General features: G+C 43.7%; 2 protein-coding genes across 2 annotated transcripts in view; one reads left to right on the top strand and one right to left on the bottom strand.

Moving 5' to 3' along the window:
- Positions 1-2,306: 2,306 nt before the first annotated feature.
- On the bottom strand, positions 2,307-7,819 carry rhof (ras homolog family member F; the record flags this gene model as incomplete). Its single annotated transcript, XM_080848034.1, has 5 exons — positions 2,307-2,650; positions 3,346-3,480; positions 4,710-4,819; positions 6,822-6,909; positions 7,685-7,819. The coding sequence occupies 5 exons, from the start codon at positions 7,817-7,819 to the stop codon at positions 2,489-2,491; spliced, it is 630 nt and encodes a 209-aa protein (XP_080704160.1). The 3' UTR covers positions 2,307-2,488.
- Positions 7,820-14,852: 7,033 nt separating this feature from the next.
- Positions 14,853-25,291, top strand: part of setd1ba (SET domain containing 1B, histone lysine methyltransferase a) — a gene marked incomplete at its 5' end in the record, with an annotated part of 15,895 nt that continues 5,456 nt past the window's right edge. Inside the window, 12 exons of the mRNA XM_080846971.1 lie at positions 14,853-14,904; positions 15,066-15,220; positions 15,607-15,705; positions 16,176-16,446; positions 17,523-17,644; positions 19,051-20,118; positions 22,109-22,888; positions 23,782-23,961; positions 24,189-24,282; positions 24,441-24,646; positions 24,874-24,958; positions 25,144-25,291. The exon at positions 25,144-25,291 is cut by the window's right edge and continues 296 nt beyond it. Of these exons, the coding sequence (XP_080703097.1) occupies positions 14,853-14,904; positions 15,066-15,220; positions 15,607-15,705; positions 16,176-16,446; positions 17,523-17,644; positions 19,051-20,118; positions 22,109-22,888; positions 23,782-23,961; positions 24,189-24,282; positions 24,441-24,646; positions 24,874-24,958; positions 25,144-25,291 (3,260 nt within the window). The remainder of the gene's footprint in view (positions 14,905-15,065; positions 15,221-15,606; positions 15,706-16,175; positions 16,447-17,522; positions 17,645-19,050; positions 20,119-22,108; positions 22,889-23,781; positions 23,962-24,188; positions 24,283-24,440; positions 24,647-24,873; positions 24,959-25,143) is intronic.

Here is a 25,291-nt window from a genome sequence, read left to right as displayed (position 1 = left end):
ACTCAATACAAAAACAAACAGTGCAATGGTCTATGAAAGTTTGAGAAGTATATACAGGATCTGGGAATGTTACAATAGTGCAAAGAAGAAGTGGAGAGTGCAAGAAGTGCAGGGATAAAAAAATATATGCTACATGGATAAACATATATGTTACTCTGAGTTGTTCAATAGTGAGACGGCGAGGGGGAAGTAACTGTTTTTGTGAACAGAGATCTGTAAGCTGGCGCAGGAAGTACATCCTCTGCTGGGCCTTCTTGATGATTGTGTTGATGTTGGGTTCCCACTTCAGGTTCCTGGAGATAGTGGATCCCAGAAACTTGAAGGATTCTACAGCCAACACAGTACTGTTGAGTATGGTGAGGGGGGGGGGGGGGGGGGGGGGGGGGCAGTGCTGGGGGGCTCCTCCTGAAGTCCACTGTCATCTCCACGGTTTTAAGCGTGTCCAGCTCTAGGTTGTTGCGACCGCACCACAGGGCCAGCTGTTCAACCTCCCGCCTATATGCAGACTCATCATCATCACGGATGAGGCCGATGACTGATGTGTCGTCTGCAAATTTTAGGAGTTTAACAGATGGGTCTCCTGAGGTGCAGTCGTTTGTGTAGCGTGAGAAGAGCAGTGGGGAGAGCACGCATCCCTGTGGTGCACCAGTGCTGACTGAACGAGTGCTGGATGTTGTTTCACCCAGCTTCACCTGCTGCTTCCTGTCTATCAGGAAGTTTGTGATCCACTGACAGGTGGAGGCGGGCACAGTGATTCAGGATTTACCAGTGGTTTGTAATGCAGTTTCTAAATGTTAGGAAAGCCTCAGCAGTAGTAACACAATCCCCTATTACTGTATGTCACTCGTATTTAAATTTGTTTGTGCTATTCAGTTACAATAACTCCCTGCAATAACCTGGACTTTAGCATTTGAGTCGTTAAGTGTCGAATTATTCACAATCTAAATACCTACTTTGAACATCCATTTCGTATGGGAAATGATTAAAACAAATATAATTTTGGTCCATCAAATCAATACAATAATAAAATGAATAAAAACCTTCAAATTAAAAGTTAAAATAATGGAATCATGGAATGTTTTGAGTGAGTGGCTCAACATGTCTTACCTTTAGCCTGAGTTTAGGTTTCAGATTTACCCAGCATGTTATTTTGTGAGTTTGAGTGTGTACTCAGTGTCATAGCTGGATGTGAAGGATATGTGTATGCACTAAATTTGACCTCTGCCACCGTGCCCAGCCTTGATAAGTGTTTGATACCCTCACCACAATAATTATTAGAACATCCCCTACACCCCCCCCCCCCCCCCCCCCCAATATTCGATTACATATTACATATAGCCTTGAATGATTGCTCTGTAAGTTTGGCGTGTTGTCCAGTAGGAGGCAGTATAACTGCATTTACCACCTTCACACTCCTCCACGGCTGATTTCTGGGTAAGGGTGGTGTCAACTTAAGCAACAGCAAAATACTTTTCAGGGCCCTCCAAATGCTCTTTCATTCTTTAAAGGCATGGCGTTAAAGACGTGTGGTGTAAACACCAAGTGCTGCTTTGGGCTGTGTGTAAGTGTACAACCAATGGTGTCAATCATTCCACAGTGTCGCACACCAAACACCCTGTCAACTCCACCTGCGCTATTATGTGACGTGTGCCAATGAACTGTAAAGTATTAAATGCTATTAAAACTGCAAACCAGATTGGGGCCTTGTTAACTTGATCCTTCGGGTGTACAAAAATCATTTTATTATCAAAACAAAAAATAAGCATTCAATCTGCTGTGAACTGTGGGTTGTGTAAAAGAAGATAAAAATCAATTTAAGAGATAAGAAATGGCCTTCCAAGGCACAGTTCCCATGATTCACGTACCTATCACTTTCAACTGCCAACAGTTTGACAGATGTTTGACCCTACAGAGAACCCGACCCATCCGTGTAATGAGTCTCAGTACAGAAACAGTAAATGAGCACAGTAACTTTTCCCACACCAGTCTCTGGTACTAGCAGCGTAAACATCTGACCCAGCAGATATCCCAGAGTTCCTATGTGGCTGGTGAAGGCTCCATCTCTGTGTTTGCATCATCTTCACCAGTCCTCTTCCTCGCCCTCTGTTTTAAGGTCTTCTGTGAGGGTGAAAGGCTGGGCAGCTCAACAGTCTCTAAGGTCTGATAGAAGTGACCTTCTCCTGCACTGACATTCGATCCATACTTACAACCACAAAAAGCCTGAACATCTCAATATCAAAACACCATAGGACCTCAGAGTTTTACAACACTACAGGGCACCATATAAATGGCAACATTTTCTCTTATACACAATCCTGAGACATATATCAAAAATAAAATATACTTTACAAAATAAGCTATGTAAGTACCTATGGCACGCAATGTGTCAACAGGCACATGGATGCATTTCACTGTGCCTCGTCAAACGTTGAGCTCTTGCCATGAAAACATGTCCTTTGGTTCTTTATGGTTCTACATTTCTCTGCAGTCATAGGATGGAACATATTTTCTTCTTCCTCTGCTTGTTCTTGCGGCGGGCAGCCAGCGCTCTCTTGGTGGCCTCGCGGAAAATGTCCTCCACGTTGTCCTGGTACTTGGCGGAGCACTCCCGATAGACGTCAGCGTGAATCTGCTGCTGCGTCTCCTGCCCCTGTACACAACAGGAGAGAAACACACATTAGTCATTGGTCACTATATACATGTTTCTGCGTACACTGGTAATTCACATGACACACATTGTTCTACCCACACTAGTAACTCATACACCAGACATGTATTACACACATACACACACGTTATGTTTTGGTCACTAAACCCTTTCATCTTGCTCACGTACCAGTCTCTTCACACACTGATCATCCACTGGTCACTACACACCTCAGCCATTCACTATATTCACACTACATGCACAGATAGCAACACACACACACACCGGTCTTGCACCAATTTACCGTAAATGTATGGAGCAGTAAAAATCCCTAAACAGTGGTCTAGCTGCTGTGAGATTATCAGGTCAGACCACCCAGTCAGGATCTGCTGACAGACTATGAGACATGGATCCTGACCAGTGGCCCTGGTGAAAAGCACATGCAGAACACCATGTCCAGCAATTCGCTAGGCTTTCTGGGGGAAATATCTCTTACACGCGACACTACACAAAAACTTCAGTGTGTTCCCAACACTGATAACAGATTCCCTGGCACAGATATGCCAGGTCCAGGGCAACTTAGAGCTAAATCAGGGCCAGGTCAGGATCACATCAGTACCAAATCAGGATCAGGAAAAGGTCATGGTCAGTTTGAAAGTCAGATGATTTGTAGGAAGTTGTATGGGATGTACTGTTACCTGCATGTAGGTGATTGGATCCAGTCCAGAGGCTTTGAGCCTCCTGGTCTGCTCCTTGTCTTTCCTGAGGTCCGTCTTGCATCCAATCAGGACTAGAGGAACGTCCCGGCAGAAGTGATGCACCTCAGGGTACCACTAAGAGGAAGGAAGGAACCACAAACTGTATGTACTGTCTCTACTACCTGGGAAATGTTACAGGACATCATTGTCCATTGTACCAAACTACAGACTAAAACCATCAGTTTGAACAATTAATCAACCATTCAAACTGCTTATATTGTTAATGTAATTAACAACAATATTTATGTTCTGTGATTCTGTATTATTCTTCATGTAGTTGACTTATTAAATGTAAATGAATCACTGATGAATAGCTTTATGTTGTATTACCGTGTGTGTGTGTGTGTGTGTGTGTGTGTGTGTGTGTGTGTGTGTTTGTGTGTGTTCCGGAAGAGATGCTGGTATATCAGTATAAACCAGGCATCCCTTCATCAACAGCAGCCCCTCAGATACAAATGAACTGCCAGTTGGTCCTGACTCAGCACCGTTCCACTGATTACGGACAGAACTGACTGTGTTCTGGAAGTGAATGTTTTCTTTTTCTCCACGGCGGATTGTGTGTGTGTGTGTGTGTGTGTGTGTGTGTGTGTCTGAATGTGTGTGTGTCTGTGTTTTAGATGTGCCCTGGACGCTCATTTTCTGTCAGACTGAATGTGTGTGTAAGGTGTGTTTCAGGCCTGAGTGTGCCCATTGTCTTTAAAAGTGTGTGTGTGTGTGTGTTTGTGTGTTTGTGTGTGTAGGTGTGCGTGAGTACATATACACACATACACACGCACACACACACACACACAAACACACACACACACACACACACACACACACACATATATATATATAGAGAGAGTGTGTGTGTCTCTGTGAGTTAACAGTGTTCTGGGCCATGAGTGTGTTCATTTTCTCTGAGGCTGAACGTGTGCATTCCTGCTCTCTGACCCGTGACTGCTTAATGGAGGGATGACTCCCACATGCTGGTCATGGTGAGACACACAACTGCACTGTTGTCCCTGTCTATTCTCAGGACTCAGGCTCAGGCCTCAGGCCCACCCAGAGGGGGATGAGGGGAGTCAGTGACGGGTCTGATAGACAGTTGAAGTAAGATTCCACTGATCATTCAATGTCGAAAATCTTGAGTCAAGAGCGATACATTATCTCGGAAAAGATTGTCCGAGGTCTCTCTCTCCCCTTCAAACACACACACAGACGCTCTCTCTCTCTCTTTCCATCTTTCTATCTTTTTCTGTAATTGAGTAAAAGGTGAATATCTCTGCATATCATGTATCAGCTGTCATATTTCATAAGTTTACCTTGATTAAGACATTGTCAAAACTGGTCGGGTTCATCACATCATAACACACCAGCACCATATCTGCATTCTGATAGGACAAAGGCCTCAAGCGATCATAGTCTTCTTGGCCTGCAAGAGAGAGAGCACATGCAGCCTAACAGGATGTCCAAGAAATACATTCATGCATAGTGAAATAAGGACTGACATCGTGGTTTTGTAATTACTTACATTGATGTAATTTTCAAAGACAACTGGAGTGTCTTTCAACTTTAAAATTCTAACTGAAAATATAATCAAAAATGCAATGAAGCAATGTAAAACACCATGGCAGTTGCTGCTGTGGCATGTTTTCACACAGATCTCATCTCTGAAGCGCTTCTCTGAAGTCATGCGCTTACATTCCAGACCACACTCCCCACCCTCAGCTCCACCTAGTGTACCTGTCAATATGAGGAAGTTAATTGTGAGGAAAACATGTTCTTGATGTCCATGAATGCTTCCTTGGCTTCCAAAGAAAGCCAGCTTCAGGGCTGCCCTGACCTTCAGTTTGGCATGACATGCATTGCTATCAGCAGGTAACATAATGGTGTGAAACAGCCTGGAAAAGTATCAGCCTGATGAGTCAAACCTAGGAGACTTAGTAACCATGAATTTAGATGTGGCACAGTGTGTGTGTGTGTTCATGTGTGTGTGTGTGTGTGTGTGTGTGTGTGTGTGTGTGTGTGTGTGTGTGCACGCATTCATGTGCGTGCAAGAGTGTGTGTGTGTGTGTGTGTGTGTGTGTGTGAATGCTTGTGCGTTCATGTGCTAGTGGAGGGTGTGGCTGTCTGGTGCAATCCATCCGGTGCCTGTGACCATGTTAGATCCATCTGTGCTCCTGACGAGTGAGCAAAGAACATTTCAGAACATAGACATGCAAGAGACAGTGCATCAAACCACATCCTGTTCATACTTCCTCTTCCTGTGTAGCAGCAAGGCTTCTGACTTCAGTGACACACAGATAAGCTTGAGTTTGTGAGGATGGTGTGCGAACAGTGTGGGGTCAAGTTCTCAGGAAAGCACAACAGCCCGTCAAGACAGTCCCCAAATGTGACACGAGGGGTTAGGACTCTGGCTGACTAATATGCATGAGTTTTAACGATTATTCTGTCTCACATGCTAAAGCAGCTTCCTTGATATGTGATATCTGGATGAATTCTGATTGAAGGTGACTGGAAAAAGACAATGTATTTTGTATCACACCACAAAATGTGGAAGGCCACTGTAGAAATAGTTTCCCTCTGATAGAGGTCCCACCTAAATATTCACATCTACAACTTCCTCATTTAGAATGAGGTTGTGAGGGAAATTGTTTTCTTGCTTATCTATTCAGCCTTCAAACGTTACTCTGTGAGTGACTAAACAAACTCAAAGAGTTTCATTTACCTAACACTGGTGCAAGGGAGTGGTTGAAAAACCATGTTTGCTATGCCAACAAAAGAAAACTACACACAATAACGAATGTATCATTCCGCTTTCTCTAAAGGACAACCTGACCATAAATATGGTTGACATTCTGGTCAGCACCACAAGGCCTCATTTTTAAAACGCTTTTCAGTGATGCCTGCCCACCAAATACTGCAAGAGCAGCGTTCTCACCACAGACGTTTTACACTTTTTGTTAGGCTAAACGAGCTGAAGAATTGATTTCAGCAGACTTTAGAATTATTTATACTAGTAAACTAATGTATTAAAAGCAAACACCCTGTGTCATTGTACAGGTGCATATGTGAAACTAAACCAATCATCAATTGAAGGTTGAAGGTCCTGGGGGGTCTTTGTTTGGTTGGAACAACACATCATTGATTTATTGATTGACATTCCTGACTTTCAACAGAGCCTTAATTTTAGTCTGCTTAATAGAGGCCAGAGAGGTGATATTCCCCAGTGACCTCTGCTTATCCACCCTCTCCTGAACAAAGTCCGCAGGACCTGGCATTGTGGGGGGGTATCAAGTCTGAATGGGACATCACCAGTGGACCCCACGCCCAGTGCACACTCTGAATGCCAGCCAAATGTTTAATATCTGAGGCATTGATCACACAAAGGCAGGCTGAGGTGTGTCGAGAGACGGGTCGGCGGGCACACCTACCTGCCGTGTCGTACAGGTTGAGCTGAATCTCCTTCCCACCGAGAGACACTGTGGTGACATACTTCTCAAACACAGATGGGGCATATTTCTGAGAGAAAATAGATATTAACAGGATTTTACTCCATTAGATTCTTAAAATACACTTAAATAAATGCAGTGAAAGACACTTTAGAAACATGAAATATTCGAAGCCATCCTATCTCCATATGCAACTTCTTTGTTTGACACAACCACATTTCTATTCCAATGATACCACACCTATTATGTTCCACTTGGCCCTGTCAGGGGTCATAATGAAGACTTTATTGTGTACAGGAACAAAGGATAGTTTAACTTTACAGGAACTACAACGTCATAGGGTGTAAAAGGAGAACATGAAATAGGGTCAAACATGCACTGAAAAGTAAGAGGATAGCATCCTGTCTTAGAGTGTTAGACAAATAAGCTAGAAAGTCATTGAAAAGCAGGTTTCCTGAATGAGCTTCTCTAATTAATTGTAAAATACATTAATTGAGGGTTGTAAGTCCAAATCAAAAATTCATACCATTTCAGAAAACAAATATATGAGAAATATCCTGGGGTCATCATTTGAATACATTTGCACAACACACCGCAATAATAGTTCCTTCCTTGGTCTCTGCTGACTGATAAAATGAATAAAGACCTGAACCTATGGACAGCCTGAATCCGAAATGACAGTTTTGTCTTCGCTTCTTCTGTCTGTGGTATGTGTGGTGTAGAAGCAGATTCATGAAGAAGTTCATCACCTTCTCCTAAGGCCAGTGTGATAATTTACCTCATGGAGATCACAGTGAAGACATTACTGGTAATAGCCGTGGCTATTGTGTCTGAACCCTCCTTACCTCTGGGAAGTTTCCTTTGGCGTAGACCATGAGCAGGGAGGTCTTTCCGCAGCCCCCGTCCCCGACAATCACGATCTTCAGCTCGTGCCCTTTGGCGGACGTGCCGTTGGCCACCACCGACCCATTATGTGTCATAGTCACCCCCCACAGGTGAAATTCCTGTGCCCAGCGTGTGAGCTGGTCAGCCCAGTTTCTCTAACTGTTGCTCAGTCTAGCGCTACAGCATGTCCCAGATGGAGCCCTTTTAGCACGTCAACCAGCGCATGGAGACTGGGCATGTCTGGTGTAGGTAAGCACCCGGCACCGTTTTCACCCCGCCTCACCTCTGCCTCTCACCACGCGCTTAGCTCCCAGTGACAGTAGAGCGCTAGCTGACGTACGTCTCTGCCACTGCCTCCTCCACTTCCTCCCTCCATCTCTCTCTCTCCTGTTGTCATCTCATGAGTGTCAGAACAGGGCGGGATGAGATGGTCGACCGGCAGAACAGTGGCTTCACAGATAGACATTATTAAAACATTCTCTAAAAAAAGCAACTTCTTGAACTTCTGATTAGATGCTTACTGTGTTTCAATGTCTTTCTACCACTACTCTGCATAATTACAATAAAGTTTAATTTAAAGTAAAAATCGTGCTGAGGTTTGTGTGCAAAAGGTTTTCTACAAGTCCCGGCTAAATAAGAAAATCACCATTCGTAATTAGTGGTTTATTACAATGTCCCCATGTGGATTTCATTGTTCTGTATGGTTGAAGAAAAAAGGCCTGAAGGGGTAGCATGTTTTATACAAATACACATGAGTTGACTGGCAAAATCACTCATTCAGACTAAATAACAAATTATTACATGGGAATCATAACATGGTCGGGAAGTGTCTGGCTGGATTTATCTGAAATCCCACATAGCCTACTTTGACTGAGCATTTTCTGAGTTAGCCACAACCATATTTTACATTGGAATTTTAATTTTGAATTATAGTTTTTAAAGAAGTGCAAGGACAAAAGTGTGCCAGTTACGGTTGACAAAACGGTGCCAATCTTAGCAAAGGACTATTTTTTCAGCACCTAACAGAAAAATGTAGTATTATGTCTATGAATCATATTACATCAATCTCAATATAACTAGTAACAAGCAACAACATCTTGTCAGTGGAACGTTTGAAGAATCTCCCTTACAGTGAAGAGGAAGTCAACACACAGAATCAAATATTCTCTTAAAATTGTATATTTATTAAGACATAACATCAGGCTTCACAGATAAAAAAGAAACACTGAATCGATAACCCACCCTACAAACGCCGTCTTCATGCAAAACAGCGTGTTTAATCCATCAGTTAGGCTACATAATAAATAATTTCAATTAAAAAAACAGATGATTAACCTTTGTCTGCTGCCTCTGGCTCTTAACACCAAACCAAAAATCGAACGAAAACGAAACAAAACTGGACTATACAATATATGAAATGTCATTATTTTAACCTTGCTAAGACATGACCCATTTTCTTCATGATCCAGTCAAGCTTTCAATGCCATCTAGAGGAGTCATTTTGCAAGATCAACTAACAGCGGAAATATATTTCCCCCCTGCGTCACTACAGGTCAAGATTAACAAGTAATAATGTTGAATGTGTATTAATACATTAATCAATCCGGTGGGTAATTAGACGTGGCATATTTTCGGATCCTTAATGTATGCTAAGGGTTTTACCTTTGACCAGTTCTAATCATCAGTTCTAGTCTTTTCTTGTGAATATGCACCATATCATTTCAATGTGACAATCCTGCGATACAAAATGTCATTATGATCAGAGCATCTTATATTTTAGACTACTAACAACCTCGACCATCAAATGTTAGAATGTATCGCTAAGTCCCTAATGACCTGCCAATGATCAAAAGAATGCTGTTGCGCAGAACAAATTAACTGGTGGCACTCTTAAAACGGTCGCGTGCCTGCTAAAAAGATAAACTACAGCGCAAAAGGCCATAACAGTTTGCATGCCAATGTGTAGCAGATACAGAGATGTGTATGTAAGTTGTTCACGATTACAATTACCTTAAACTGCATTTCAATCCGTAAAGCCTACCTTCTGCTGACGTTCTCAAGTGGCTTAAATATAAATAGGTTTCATACAAATGCCTGCAGAGCGAGTCCAGGATATTACTTGAACCATGCTGGGATCTACAACAAAAGCAAAATAATTTCCCAGACAGCCTATGTACATTTACTGTGCCCCTGTGGTCGTTGTCAAATGATTTAGATGTAAAAATTGATATATCCTCAGTATTCCATCTACACCAACGGAGACTAAAATGGCCGCTGTCCGCCTTGCTGTGGCTGAATGGTAACAGGGCCTTAATCGCCAGCAGCAAGCTACTCACACAACTTGCCCAAGAGAACCTCGGTTTGACCAGAAGGGCGACACAAAAAAACAATTAAACAAAACCAATACAACTTCAGAAAAAACGTGCAGAACTATTTCTGCAAAAATGTTTCTCCCAATCTTTCAATTATGCCTGTCACTAGGGCAAATAGACTGATGCTCTCCCTGAGTTGTATACATCGGCAACCTACAAATAATATAAGATAATAATCAACAGGCTGTTCTAAAAACCCAACGACGTGTCGTTTTATAATACAGACTGTGACACATCAATGTCGTTTTCAATTCACCGAGATATATCCTGCATGGTAATATCCCTGAATCTGTAAATAAAGGACATTCTTGAGACAAACTATTTCGCAATCATTAACATTTTTTTGACTATCCCATCCAAATGAAATGGTATAGTGTTCCACTTTTAGCGGTAGCCTATATATTTGCAATGATGATTTAATTCGAAGGAACCATTTGAATGCAAGTTATTTTCCTGCACTGTAGGCTATAGCAATCAAAATCATACGCTAGGTAATATTAATGGAGCGTAAATAAAAGGGTTTTTATAAAAACAATAATCTAAGTTTATTATGTAAGGGGATTCAGCTATGTACTCACGATTACCGACTCAAAAGGTTGTGACTTAACACTGCAGCAATTCAATCTTGTTTCTTGACCAGACAGATCCAGTTCCCTTATTCCTGACTGCATGCCTATGGCACAAGGCTTTTCCTGATCGACTCGCGCAGTCTGTTTGCCTACTCTACTACAGATAAATAAGACCAAAAAAATACGCCATGGCCGTCAACGATTCCAACCCCCTTCTGATAAAGAACTAAAAAGCTATTCCGGTCAAATATGCCGCCTGAGCACAAACTCGCTCATACTGTAGATCACTAGACTACAACTTCACTCAAGCGGCCTTGCGACCCGCTTCAAACGCAGAGGAAGGCAGAGACGAGTCCCTGTGCTGCATGGAGTGGGTGGAAAATGAGGAAAAGGCAGGTAAACGTGTCTGTGGTACTGGCACAGGTCTTAACCCAACAACACGGACACCTTCTGTTGGGTACCATAATTACAATGACACGTTTCTAACTTTCCTTTGTGATAGTCATTGCAGAACGGTTTTTGGACCATGACCTTTTGTCCCATGCAGTCGGCTAATATTCACTGGCAGCTATTATGCACCCAGGTCTGCACTGAAAAATGCAACAATGAATAAATGATGATTCTGATCATTATGGCCTTTGTGAAACACTCTTACCCTTGTTTATGATGTAGAGCTGAGAACCCAAGGTCAGTTCAGCAAATCACAGTTGCCAATGTTTCACATATTTACTGCAGGCAGCACTGAACATACCGGCCCTCCCTAATCACAATGAATGCATTCTGTTGAGCGCAAAAGAAAAAGACAAACAAGCAGCTGGTGTGAACACAACGCTGTTCACAACACACTGTCTAGCTGTCTAGTAACAGTAACCAAGGGAGATCACCTGAGAGCTGTTTTACGTAACCCCCTCATGCACAAGTCTTATCCATCTGCCTCCTTTTTCCTACAAAATGGATTTTCTTGCTTGTCAGATAACAATCTCCTGTAAATGGCGAAAGCCTTGAATTACTGCACCGAATCATCTTGAAGGGAAAATGAGAAAAACACATAAGAAGCCCGAATCCCTTTGTGTTAGCTGATTGAAATGCTGCACTGTGTTCGAAATTGTTTTCCCGACCTTATATGGCTACGTGGGCGCAGTCGTCTCCAACGCATGGCACGCCGCCAGCCCCGGCTCACTACCGCTCGCCAGAATGATTTTTAGATATGCCAGCCCCCCACAACTAGCCTATGCAAGAGGATTCAGCAAGCCTTGCTTTGATTTCTTCTCCTGTAACGTTTTTTTTTTTTTTTTTAACATTACACACGAAGCCATCTCCGTCTTCATTGCTTCTGCTCTGAGTGAAAAAAGTCTGGACATAGGGGGTGAATCAGCCCTGGTTTGCGAACGTCTAAAACCTCGCCCAGCAATGGCGCAGCACCATTTCCGAGCACATAATGATCTCCTTTGTGTGTGTGTGTGCGTGCGTGCGTGTGGGTGTGTGTGTGTGTGTGTGTGTGTGTGTGTAAAAGAAGCCATTTTGAAAAGAGAGCAGCAGAGGAGCCATTTAACGACTGTTCATATCAAAGGTCGTTTTGGACATGGGGCGACAGAGACATTTCTAGAAGATGAACTTTTACCCCTAATTTATTTTACTTATTTACATAAACTACTCGTTCCCCACGAGGATTACAGTTATTTTAATTGCCTGTAAGTTTAAAGAACGGTGCTTTACTTCCTAATTACTTTTATATTTTCCAGACTGCTTTGTAATGTGCTTTTAAAAGCAAGGTAACCTGAAATAACTAAAATAGTTTAGACACAAATGGATTTGAACCTCACATAAATGATGCTTTAGTTTAACGTTGTAAAACTTAAATAGTCAGTTGGGGAATCCATAAACTGTTACCTTAGATATGTAAAGATTCCCGTGCCAGATGCTGAACAGTTTTCCTTCGTCTAAATGAAGTGCGTTCGCATTTACGGCTGTCCTGTCTCCAGGAAGAGGGAGATGGTTTGCATATTGTTCACTGAAACTGCTTGAAGATACTCAGCATTCTAACTCGTTGGTCAGTGAGAGCTTACGTACTTTAAATACCAAATGAATTCAAGAAATAGTTAAACAGCACTTGTTTTCTTCCTTTTTAGGAGTTGCATCCCCCACCCCTTCATAAAAAGTTATAGAGGATCCGAAGATGGCAATGAAAACGTTCCTTTTCCTTCTGCGTGTAGGCCTGATGAATATATTTCATCAAAATGTTAAGGTAAATATTTTATCAGAGTTTTTTTGAATGTACAATTTTATGTTAGAGTGTCATGTGCACCCTTAACAAAAACAACTAAGCAGAAAGAAAGATGTTATTCTGAAGCAGGAGTTCTTAAAAGAGAAAATGCCCTTGGTTCAAGGTCACCCAGCTTTACTTACATGCGATTAGAGGAAATGTCTCTGGAAGAAAAAGATACATGTCAAGATTTATTACAAAATGAATCAATTTCTTTTAAACATATTTCTTCAGGTTCAAGGATACCATATGGAGCTGTTATAATATAACCTGACAGGTGTGAAATGTGACTGGCAACAATTGAAGTTATGTGAAAAACATTGAAAGAGGGTTAAGGGAAGGCTATCTACAACCACATTAACCAGTCACACCAGTGATTCAGCATTTTCTGCAGGGCCAATTGTTTCCTCCTGGCCTGCTTTGCCTGCTGAAATAGGAGAAGCACTATCGCTAAGCCCCAAAAGGATATTTTTAAACAAATGCATGCAACTGACTAGGACATTTGAAATGCCATCCATTATAATATATCCCATCATATCAAAGTATGGTTTTCTAGCATAGCCTACCACATCAGAATGGCACTTTCACAATACACATTTAATGTAGCTTCCTATATTTGAAAAGTAATCACTAAAAACATCTTACTTAGCTATACTCTTACTTGGCCATGTACTGCACAATACCTTTCAAAACATTTACTGTGATTTATACACCAATGCAAATGTAATAAAAAAGAAAACAGTTTATTCACTACAAGTCTCTTAAGAGAGATAAAGGTTGCTATAGGGGTGTGCCATGACCTAGTTAGGACAAAAAAATGGATTCCAGGAAGAGAGAAAAAAGCTTTTAAAAATGTCAAAGGGATAACATCCAACCATTTTCTTCCATCGTCTCAGATCCTGCAAACAGAAACATTGTAATATATTATGTAGTCCAACAAGAGATGATGAAATGAAGTATAAGATCCCCTTTAGGAACAAAGGAAACCCATTTTGGCCATTGAGTTCCACTGCAGGAAAGATGGCTGCCTGAGCGCTCAGCCCCCTCTCGGCTTTCTGTTGGGGAAGTTGTCGACTGTGCTTCTAATAGCAGGAGCTAAAATGGTGCTTCAATCTGATTGGTCAGAGCTGGTAGTGCTGTTAACCAGCCAATTGCCCAAGCACCGCAAAACATCAAACTATTCAAAATTACTTTGCCTTTTCAAAAACGCATAATTTCAAAATATTTGGAGAATGTGACAAATAACTAAGATATACCAGTCTACATACATTTAAAACAAAAATGTTGTGGTATATCTGAGAAACTCTGGCTCTTCAGACATTTTGTATTCAGGCAATAACCACCACCAGGATTCATCTATCCTTCTGTTTGAGACGGTTTAAAGAATCTCATGAACATTACTCCAAATCAAACGATATTGAAACTAGGTCAGATTCTCCTAAATTATTGTTCTCAGCAATGTCACGGTGCATTTCAATTCAGTCCTTCTACGCTCGTTTATCGGTTGCTTCCAATGTCCATCTTGTAAGCTATTTGGTGTTAGCGTAAATCCACGCGGCAGATTCAACGCTTTTTTGAAAACCTTGTTTATTCATACAAAGTCGCCATAATATTGAATTTAAAGATTAATTCAAGAAATAAATGTAGCCTAAATTATTTAATATTCAGTTATTTTATAATGTGTTTGGCATCGAGGCAAAATAAGACCGAGTCAAAGGAACTTCGTAACGAATGTGCTGGAGCAGAGTAAGGCTGGTGAAGCTCTATAGTGGTGTATTGTGGGAGAGACAGAAACCCCAGACTAGAGGCACACAATATGTGTTGGCTCGCAAAAAGAAGGCAGTATCCTTTAAATCATGTAATGTAAGCAGTGAGAGGTTAAATATCTCGCCGTTTGGTACTGAAATATTCGATCGGACACATCATGTCCAGACTCGGGGATATAAATGAAGATCACGGTAGAAGGCAGAGTTCAAGTAAGCTTGGTCTTTTTTTCTTCCTCTGTAATGTCTGTTTCGGTAACTGGGATCCGCGTCTAACCCCCCATTTCCCTCATTGTGCGATATTAATGCAGAAACATATGTGTTATGTCGATATAACATCGTCTGTTGACTTTTCTCTTGACAATCTCTCACAGGTTTGGCGAACGGCATGGAGAAAAACCATCCCGTTTGCAGTTCGGGGGAGAAACGAACTCCCCATTGGAGAAGTTACAAGTTGATTATTGACCCAGCGTTAAAAAAGGGATCGCACAAACTGTACCGCTATGATGGACAGCATTTTAACATCCCTGTGAGTGAAGTTAAAAGTGCATTATGAGCATTGATGAGTATTGGATGCAATTGATACATTTGTAGCAGACTGTACTGTATCGCTGCATGATACAATGTAGCGTACACAGTAAACACGCTTGCTCTCTTTGTAACAGCACCTGACACAGCACATCAAAGTGTCATTGTTGGCCTCCACTCTTAACAATGTCAGGACATTTAATAAAATAGTTTACAAATGCTGCATGATCTCTTCGCTTTAGAGCGAAGTCGAAGAATATTTGATGCACTCTGAAATGCTGTGACCAACGCGCATGCCGCCACTATCTGTTTGGTCTACCGGGGTCTGTCAAACCAGACTTTTTTTTATGGGCTAGACTGACTCATTGTTTTCTGACATTTCTCCAGGACTCGGGGATGCCACCCGTGGACATGGTCAGGGATCCGAGAATCGGTCGCCTATGGACCAAGTACAAGGAAACCGATCTCCCGGTTCCAACATTTAAGGTTGTCACACCCCCTCATTGATCATTGCATAGGCTATGTACTAGTGTTCTGTCGTGTAAGTCGTGAATGTGTGCAGGGTGCAGTTACATTTAAGCTTAGCATTTATTTGTGAAAGCATAGTCTGCATATATATTTGAAGTGTTGAGTAGGCTATCGACATTGATAATTATACAATAGTTTATCGCGTGCTTATTTGTATCCATGCCACAGGTTTCAAAACATTTAATTAGATATATTACAACGTATATTTAGTCTTACTACTCTAGTAGTCTATATGAAGTATAGGTCTACTTTCGTTTTTTGTACTCCCAATTTCTTAGACCGCATTGATTCTAATCCAATATCAGTAAAAGGCGAGGCTATCATAGTTTATAGTTCGATCCCTTTTTGTGTTCTTAAAGTAAATGACGTTTATGCATTTGTGTGTATTAGAAATAATCGTAATTAGAGATGCTGTCTTTCCTCTTCAGATTGATGATAGCTACATTGGCCCAGTGCCTCCAAAGGAGGTGACATTCGCCAGACTGAACGACAATATAAGGGAGGGTTTTCTAAAAGACATGTGCAAGAAATTTGGAGACATTGAAGAAGTGGAAATATTGTACAATCCCAAGAACAAGAAACACCTGGGGGTCGCTAAAGTGGTGTTTGAAAATGTGAAATCCGCGAAGGATGCGGTGCAGACTCTCCATAACACATCTGTGATGGGCAACATGATCCACGTGGAGCTAGACCCAAAAGGTAAACTGTTGTACCTGTTTGTTTTTTTTCTTTGCAATTCTAGGAATTAAAACGTCTCCGTGACACTTATATGAATAGTATTATAGTAGCTATTTTAGTAGTATAGTAGTAGTTTATATGAATAGTATAGTAGTAGCTATTTTCACTGTTGCTGTAATCTTGAAGGGATTGTCGATTGTCGATGGCACGTGCATTAATTTACATGGGTTGCTTAGTAACCAGAGTAATTGCATCCCCTTATCAATGTGTTTGTTTTAACTGAATATAATAGCCTTTATAGCATTTATTAAGATTGTCTTGTTCAAAAAACATAATACATTTGAAAAACAGGTTTTTAAGTTTACACTGAATATAACTTATTCAGTTTCACGTTGACAGCCTAGCCTACATTTTATCTTGTTTATCCAGAAATTTAAAAAGCAGCATTGACCATAAGACGATTGGAACATTGTCACTGTTATTGTGCCATCGTCTAATTTCAGTTAGCTTGTATGTTAAAGCAATTCTCCGTTTGATGAACGGAAAACCGCTTTATCATGGCTTTGGCTTGCTTGAATGGAATCGTATTTACAACCCCAACGTGCTTTCTCCTCTCTCTTAAAGAGACAGAGACAACACATCAACTGTCGTGCACATGATGACAGTGGTCTGTCTGAAGATGCAACAAAAATGTTGTAGCAATGATATTCAAGGCGCGAGTGAATCGTGAAATCCAATTGATTAGTGTAACTTTTACATCACAAATGTTATCTCCATACCGCCAAGTTGTGGATTGTTTCTGTTGCCGATTTAGAAGTAGGCTATTTTGTGTGATTGCAGTTCCTTTTGTTGAATAGCGATGGCCCTCTCATCACTGCTTGCAGTTTTAATTTATTATTGTTATTATTATTATTAGTAGTAGTATTAGTAGTAGTAGAAGAAGCAGTAGTTTTTGATAATGACAGTAGAAGTTTAACCAGATATCTCTGAAAGAACAATTTTACTTCTGCACTTCATAGTCCTCAGTGAAATGCAGTGTTGTCCTTTACAGTTGGCTGCCCCTCAGTAAACCTTTTGTATTTCCCACACCTGTCCAGGTGAGAATCGCCTGCGGTATTTCCAGCTCCTGATCAATGGCACTTACACTCCTCGAACTCTTCCGGTGGGAGGCGTGGAGTCCCGTGGGGTGTCCCCCCGCGCAATCGCCGATGCACTGCTGGTAAGCTCCACAGGAACGTCACTGCAGGGGGTCAGAGAAGGGTCACTAGGTGATGCTGCTGCTTCTCTCACCGCCTTAGGATAGGGCCTTTATGAGGTCATGTTTGGTTTTAAGACATAAAAATGACTGCCAGTAGTTTTTATGTGATGCAAGTGTGTGATCAGCTGAAAGATGTATATGTGGCTTGTGATTGGTTAAAAAAAGTGTAGGCAAACAGAGTTTTCCCATGGTAAGTCCATGTAATGTAATGTAAGGTAATGTAATTGCCTCTACTGAAATATTGCTGCGTATGCTGTACTATGCACAGTATACTGGGTATTTTTGCTTTTATTTATTTTTTTAGTTACAATTTTCTTCTTTGATTGTAACAACAGAAACTCCTATGTACTTCAATTCAGTTTGTAGTTTTTTGTCTTAGCCACTGCCAAGTGTATTTGCTCTCTCTGGACATTGAGCTGCTAGTCCAGATATTTTATTTCCGTTTTAGTTTTGTTCATAACTTGTTAAAAACTCCTATCAAAAGATGCAAACAGGTTATATTGTTGACTGAATCACAGTGTGTTGTTGGACCAGTGTCCTTATCACAGTAGTGTCTTTGCCCTGAGTTTGTCTCTGACCTGAGTGTAACAGAGAGGCTGTGTAGGTGGGTGTATTGTTGTGGGTAATCACGCTGGCTGGACAGTGTGTGAGAGAGTTAGCCGGTGAGCCCCTTTGCCAATAGAAAGCTGAAGCCCTTATCTCTAATCCAGTTTATCAGTGCAGCAGGTGGTAAAATGGGGCCCCGACTGGAATGTGGCTCCGTGGGACTCCACTGTTGCCAGTGGACACAAAGTGACTACCGGTAGTTGTCGTAACCTGCACTTTGCCCCTGCTGACAGCTGAGCTAACATGTGGCCCAGCACTGGACCAAAGCTGGAAGCCTTTTGGGCAACCCCCCTCAAGCATAGTCTTGTCCTGGGGGAGGATTCCAAGCATCTAGTTTAGTGACAAACCTGGCCAAGATTACTCGGAATAGGTGGTAAACCTCCTATTAGAAGAGCTTAATTTTCCTAGCAAAACAAAGCCCTCGGGCTCCTTATTAGTAGGTTTACCACTTTCCCTGAGTTATCTTGGCCAGGTTTGTCTCTAAACCACATGCCTGAACCTTGGCACTTAAAGTGTGTTTGTTTAGACCTGGTCTAAGTTAACATGATGAATAATTGCTCATGCTGTGAAGTTCAGTCTTTTTTTCCTTGTATAGGTACAAATGTAAGTGTCAGGTTGTGTTTTCCTTCAGTAAGGGGGTGTTGGTGTGAGTTGTTTTTACTCTTGAGGTGTAAAGTTGTCAGCATGTTAGATTGCAGTTGTGTCTGTGGTTTGTCATCAGGTCAAATCTCATCACTTACATTTTGTCTGTGTGTGTGCAGGAGCCCATCAGGAGGCTGTCTGAAGGCAGTTCGTCAGTGGTGGGCGGAGCGTCCACTCCGGGCACAGCCACACCCCTCTCCCAGGACACGGCCTACTTCAGCCAAAGGCAGGAGACGCCACAGTCCCAGGGCACGCCCCACACGCCCCGCCCGTCGGGTACGCCATTCTCTCAGGACTCTTCCTACTCCAGCCGTCAGGCTACGCCCACCTACCAGCCCGGTCGCCAGGACAGCTCAGGGGGCTTCAAGTCTCGCCGACATGAGCCTCCTAAGTTCCAGGACGCCTACAACCGGCGCACCGAACGTCACTACGTGCACCGGAACGAGCCGCTCACTTTCAAGCCACACCATCCGCCACCCCCAGAGCCGCCGGCCCCCTCCTTCTCTCACACCCCTCCCCCCCCAGTCAGTGCTGGCTTCAAGCCGGGCTTCTCCCCCTACCAGGCGCCAATGCCCCAAACCTACCCCCACCTACCTCCTGCCGAGCCACCGTACCCCCAGCCCGTCCAACGGGAGGGGGACTACAGGCGGCCCCCGCTGCCCTCTACCCCTGACTTCGCCACGGCCCGGGACAAACCAGAGACCCCGCCGATGCCAGAACCCCCACTGGTTCCAGTGGTCGGGCCTACAACGCCCCCGGCCCGCACGCCATCGCCCTGCCCCTCTCCCGGCACGCCCCCGCTGGAGTCGGAGCGGCACAGTCTGGACTCGCGCATTGAAATGCTGCTGAAGGAGAAGCGCACCAAGCTCCCCTTCCTGAGCGATCGCGCCGGTGACTCTGACACCGAGGTTCGCATGGAGGGCAGCCCCATCTCCTCCTCCTCCTCGCAACTGTCGCCCATCCCCCCCTCGCAGCCCGCCCAGCGGCCCTTGCGACCCTCCAGCACAGGCCTGGAGGACATCAGCCCCACGCCCCTGCCTGACTCTGATGATGAGGAGCCCGTCCCAGGCACCGCCGCTCTGTTGCAGAACTCCAGGGCCAGCCCGCCCACCAGCTCCTTGACTAAGGGCATATCTGCAGGGGACCCGATAGACCGGCATTACACACCCCCAGACAAAACGGACATGGTGAGAACCACGCTTCTTTACCTGGGCATTATGGTGCCTTCCTTGTCAGAGATGCTTAGAGAGGTATACTATCGCCTCATGACACAGGAGAATAGGTGTGTGTCTTGACTTTTGGGTAATTATTTCAGAACATGCAAGGACTACCTGTGATGTCAGGAGTTCTTTACACAGTCACAAGCACTCTCCACAGCACTAGTACTAGATTTAATTACTATTCAGTTTGTATGATTGTAAAAACAAATCATTTAAAGGGGCTGTGCATTGTAGCTAGCCGCTTCTGTTGGTTTATCTCCGTGTCAGTGTGTCATAGGACTGTCTGTAACTGAAGTATGAAGTTTGTAGGCTGAGAGCATGTCATCCAGATACTCCCTTAAGTCTGGTGGGCCTGAGGACCCAGGGGGAGCCGGCAGCACAGGAAGTCAGATCACTTGGTGGCGGTGAAAGTGGGCCTCTACTCTGCCTACCCTGACTTTCACGGCTCTCTCTTAACTCCTCTCACACAAAAGGAAACGGTGCATTCTGCTCCGACAGAGAGAAAAAACTAACAGCTCTCTCTGTGTGTAATATCAGTGCGATTAGGTGGAATGTTGACATAACGCGTCATACATTTATTTGTATCATGTTCCTTTATCTGAATACAAGAAAGCAGCATAAGCATGCTGACTCTTAAAGTTGTGAAAACATTGTGAACACAATCCGTTCACAGGGCCCTACACTGCTGGTTAATTTAATAATGAGTCATTTAATAATGGGTGTAGAAGTAGGGCATTTTTTGTATGGTTTTAGGTTCATTTCTGCAATGGTTAAACATAGCCTAACTGTCATATTAAAGGCAATTCTTTGCCTTTTCTTCAGTGGTTTTCACATTTTGTTTACAGTGACTGCCTTTATAAAATTGTCTTCCCTGTACAGCTTTAAGACACCTCTCTGAATATAGTAGAGATGAATAGGAATGAGATATAAAATACTAAGACTATTTGTGTGATGGAATAGATAATCATAAACCTGAAACCTGCTTGTTGAAGCCTCTGGGTGTTTTTTTTGTGTTGTTGGAGTTGAGTTGAAAAGAGGCTTTGTAGGGCTTGTCTTTTGTGAGGGTAAATGGACCTTGAGCCGGGCTTCATTTACACAGTCAACAGTGAACGTGGAGAGGCAGGCCCTGAGGGGTTGGGCCTGCTGTGAGGCGCACAGCACAGCACAGCACAGCACAGCACAGCACAGCACAGCACAGCACAGCACAGCACAGCACAGCACAGCACAGCACAGCACAGCACAGCACAGCACAGCACAGCACAGCACAGCACAGCACAGCACTTCCTGCTGCTGCTGCTTTGTGATGTAAGGCACCTGCCTGGACGTTAAGGCCTTACTTCCTGCTGCTGCCAGGCTGGACGCGCAGAAGTGTTCAGGGGCAGTGTTTTTTTTTTTTAGCCCAACATGTTATTACCTCATTAACTGACAGATTGATCTCAGAGTTTTTGTTGAATACACACACACACATTTATTTTATGTTTCCAAATAGCAACTGGGAGACTGATGGAGCCCTCAGCAATGTTTATTATAACAGGGCAAATATTTCCATACAGACAGCAGCAGCAGTGTGGCCAAATGCTCTAAACAGTCATTTATAAACAAAGCAGGGAGAAGTCCCATCTGCTAACATGACTCATCCTTCTAAGTGTCAGGCTCATACTCTGCAGCATGGCAAAACCACGGTAACGTGCAACACAATGACAAGTACTGTGCCTTGTACATGTATATCGTAATGGAGTTGTTTGGTAACCTAAGTGGAAAAAAATTGATTTGGAAACCTATAAAGATTTGATTGGAACTGCTATGAATACATTGGATTAAAAAAGAAAAAAGTATTTTGTCAGGTAGAAATAGAGTAGGAAAGTTGGAACACAGACAGAAATTGAGGGGTAGACCCATGAAAAGAGAGACAGTGTGAAATGTTAATTAAATTACTTTTAATTTCTCTTCCTCTCAGGGCAACCAGTCCTCGGGTGAGGACATGGAGATCTCAGATGACGAGATGCCTGGCACACCGCAGTCTGGCGATAAGGCCATTGTGGTCAACTCCTCGTTGTCCCCCATGCATCAGTCCATCTCAATCCCCCCGCCCGGCTACCCCCCTCTGCCCCCTCCCCAGACCGGCTTCGCTCTGCCACCTCCTCCCCTGCCCCCCCACTCCTCCGGGCCTGGGCCCCTGTCGCACTTACCTGGTCCCCCTGGGGTGCACCCTGCCATGCTGCATCCGCTGCACCCCTACCCGCCGGGCATGATGCCAATGATGCCAGTGGACCTGGTGAGTTGCCTGCCGCAATGGGGCAGCGTGAGCATGTCTTTCCAGATGCAGACACAGATGCTGAGCCGTATGGCCCAGAGCCAGAGCCACTTCCCTTACCCCCACTACATGAGTGGCACGGGGGCTGCTGCTGCTGCTGCTGTCGCGGTCGCTGCTGCCGGGACCATGGCCTTTGGGACGCCCTATGCACCCCTTTCCATTGCCAGCACTCCCTCTGGGAGTGTGAGCCATGAGCAGCCCTGGCCCTTCACTAGCATGCCCAAATTCAACCCGGCCGTGCCCCCACCGGGGTATGAGGCCAAGAAGGAGGACCCACACAAAGCCACCGTGGATGGGGTGCTCATGGTAATCGTCAAGGAGCTGAAGGCCATCATGAAAAGGGACCTGAACCGCAAAATGGTGGAGGTGGTAGCCTTCAGGGCTTTTGATGAGTGGTGGGAGAGGAAGGAGCGCTCAGCTAAGGTGAGTTCGCCCTCTACTGGCAGGAATTATTAATGCAGAAGCCTAAAGGGATTTCTGAAGTATTAAATTGGACAGGTGGAGAATGTTAAATGTTTTAAATATATATTTGTTTGGATTATTTTCTTATTGGTTAATTTTGGAAATCACTGACATTTGATTATGCGTATTCATGGTTTTCCATTTAACTACTACAGTGTAGCACTCTGTTATGAATATGCGGTATCTGTTACCAGGTTACGCTACACTTGCGCTCGAAAAAATGCTACTTTTGAATATTTGAGTCTGGAATAGAATCTTGACTCATTCTTTGCAAAAGAGTATGCGGAAGCTGCATTTCATATCTGTGAAATGGATGAAAACTGTGACAATCTGGTAAAGGAGATAAAAGTGTTCTTCATGACTAGCTAATTAGGATTTAGCCAAAGTATTTGATCCCCGACATTTAATTTCTGCGAGTCAAGCAACCCGTTTTCGTCACTTTAATTTGAAATATTTGTTTGCCCTCAGGGGAGGTTTGAGCAACAACAGTTTTAAATGACGGATAGCTAATCGCACAGCTCAGTTAATTTCACTAGTAGCTAGGCAAAATAGCTCAGGATATAACTAAAATAAGTAAGCAAGCGTTCATTAGTTATTATTATTATTATTATTATTATGTTTTTGCGTTAGCAAATGCTAAACAGGTTCTCAACTTACGCACCAAGCTAGTTGCCGACTTGTACATCGCTCTCGATTTTCATCCCAGTCAGGAACTTATGGATATTGCTAGCAGCATTAAGTAGACTCAGCATAGTTTACTTTTGTAACCTTGACACCATATAAACAATTAGAAGATCAACACGTGTTTTCCTAGTCTGCATTAACCATAACGTCCTCTTCTTCTAATTTCCCAGGCCTCTCTGACGCCGGTGAAAGCAGGCGAGGGTAAGGAAGAGGAGAAAGAGAAGCCGAAGCCCAAAGAGATTATAGCTTCCAGCTTGTTGGAGAACTGGAACAAGGGCGAGGGCCTCGGCTACGAGGGCATGGGGTTGGGTATCAGTCTGCGAGGTGCCATCCGACTGCCCTCCTTCAAGGTAGGACACTACTTCATCAGGTGGTGCCGGAAACATAGTTTTAAGTCTCAGCATTTGTTCTTCGTTCACATGATTCACCACTGGGAAGGCTTTAATTTATTTTGCAAATGTCATTGTTCCACCACTTAACAGGTTGTTCAATAACCCTCTGGTTGACTACAGCATGTTTATGTGTGTGAAGGGCAGGTAAAAGCTCCACTAACGCTAGCCCTCTTTTGTGTGTATAGGTGAAGAGGAAGGAGCCTCCTGACACAGCCTCCACTGCAGACTCTAAGAGAGTGCGGCCATCAACGCCGGTCGATGATGAGATGGAGGATGAAGGTAAGGTTATGTTTCACACGCACACAACACTGGGAGCACTGGGAAACACTGATGTGGGCAATACGTGATAACTGCAAAGAAAGTGTCAAGCTTAGCCTCTGTTCTGGTCCAGTGTGCAGAGACGAGTTAAAATGGACTGCTAACATGGTGTGTTTCAGAGTCTGAGCGGGACCGAGACATGGCCGGCCTCCAGTTGGACGGGTCAAGACAGGACGGAGACGGGTCTACCGCCCGGCGACGTCATGCTCGGCCGCTGGACAGCGAGGGAGAGGAAGAGGAGGAGGAGCCTTCTGGGAAGGAGGAAGAGTCGTCAGAGAGAGAGGAAGCCGGCGAAGAGGACTCTGAGAGGCTGTCGTCAGGAAAGGTCAGCTTGGATATCCATGTGGACAGAGCTTCTTGTGCTGAAGACTTTAGACAGACTTTTTTTTTTTTTTTTTTTTTTTTTTTTTTTTAAAGTTAGACGATCTCAGCGTCTTTTAGTGCTATAGGCCTACATAATCTAAACCCTGCCTCTTGTGTGTAAGCACACCACTAATATTGAGTCTGTTCATTTAAGCTGAATAAATGTGTTTTTTTTTGTGTCCTTTTCAGGAAGTAGATGATGAGGACGAGGATGGTGAGGAGGACAGAGACTCTGACTCCAGCGACAGTGAATCCTCTGATTCATCTGATGAGGGTAAATCAAATCAATGCATCTCACCCGTATGCATCAAATGGCTCAAATGCACCTGCACACAATACTCTTTTAAACCCCTTACACACAAATAGACTCTCCGATGTAGATTCTGAGTGTACGCTCTCTTAAAACACCCATTCAGAACAGTGAAGTGAAGTCTGAAACCATGTCTTCTGTGCCTGTAGAAGCTGCCAGCTCAGCCTCCTCCAAAGCCTCATCAGACTCCTCGTCTGCCAGCGGGTCCTCGTCCGACTACGAGTCCAGCTCAGGGGAAGAGGCGGCGGAGGAGGAGGATGAGGCCCGGGTGGAGGAGGAGGAAGACAAGGGGGAGGA

The sequence above is a fragment of the Sprattus sprattus genome, assembly GCF_963457725.1.
Source record: "Sprattus sprattus genome assembly, chromosome: 11".
Taxonomy (NCBI): domain Eukaryota; kingdom Metazoa; phylum Chordata; class Actinopteri; order Clupeiformes; family Clupeidae; genus Sprattus; species Sprattus sprattus.
The sequence above is the reverse complement of the archived record's forward strand: the minus strand, read 5'-3'. Positions and strand labels throughout refer to the sequence as shown.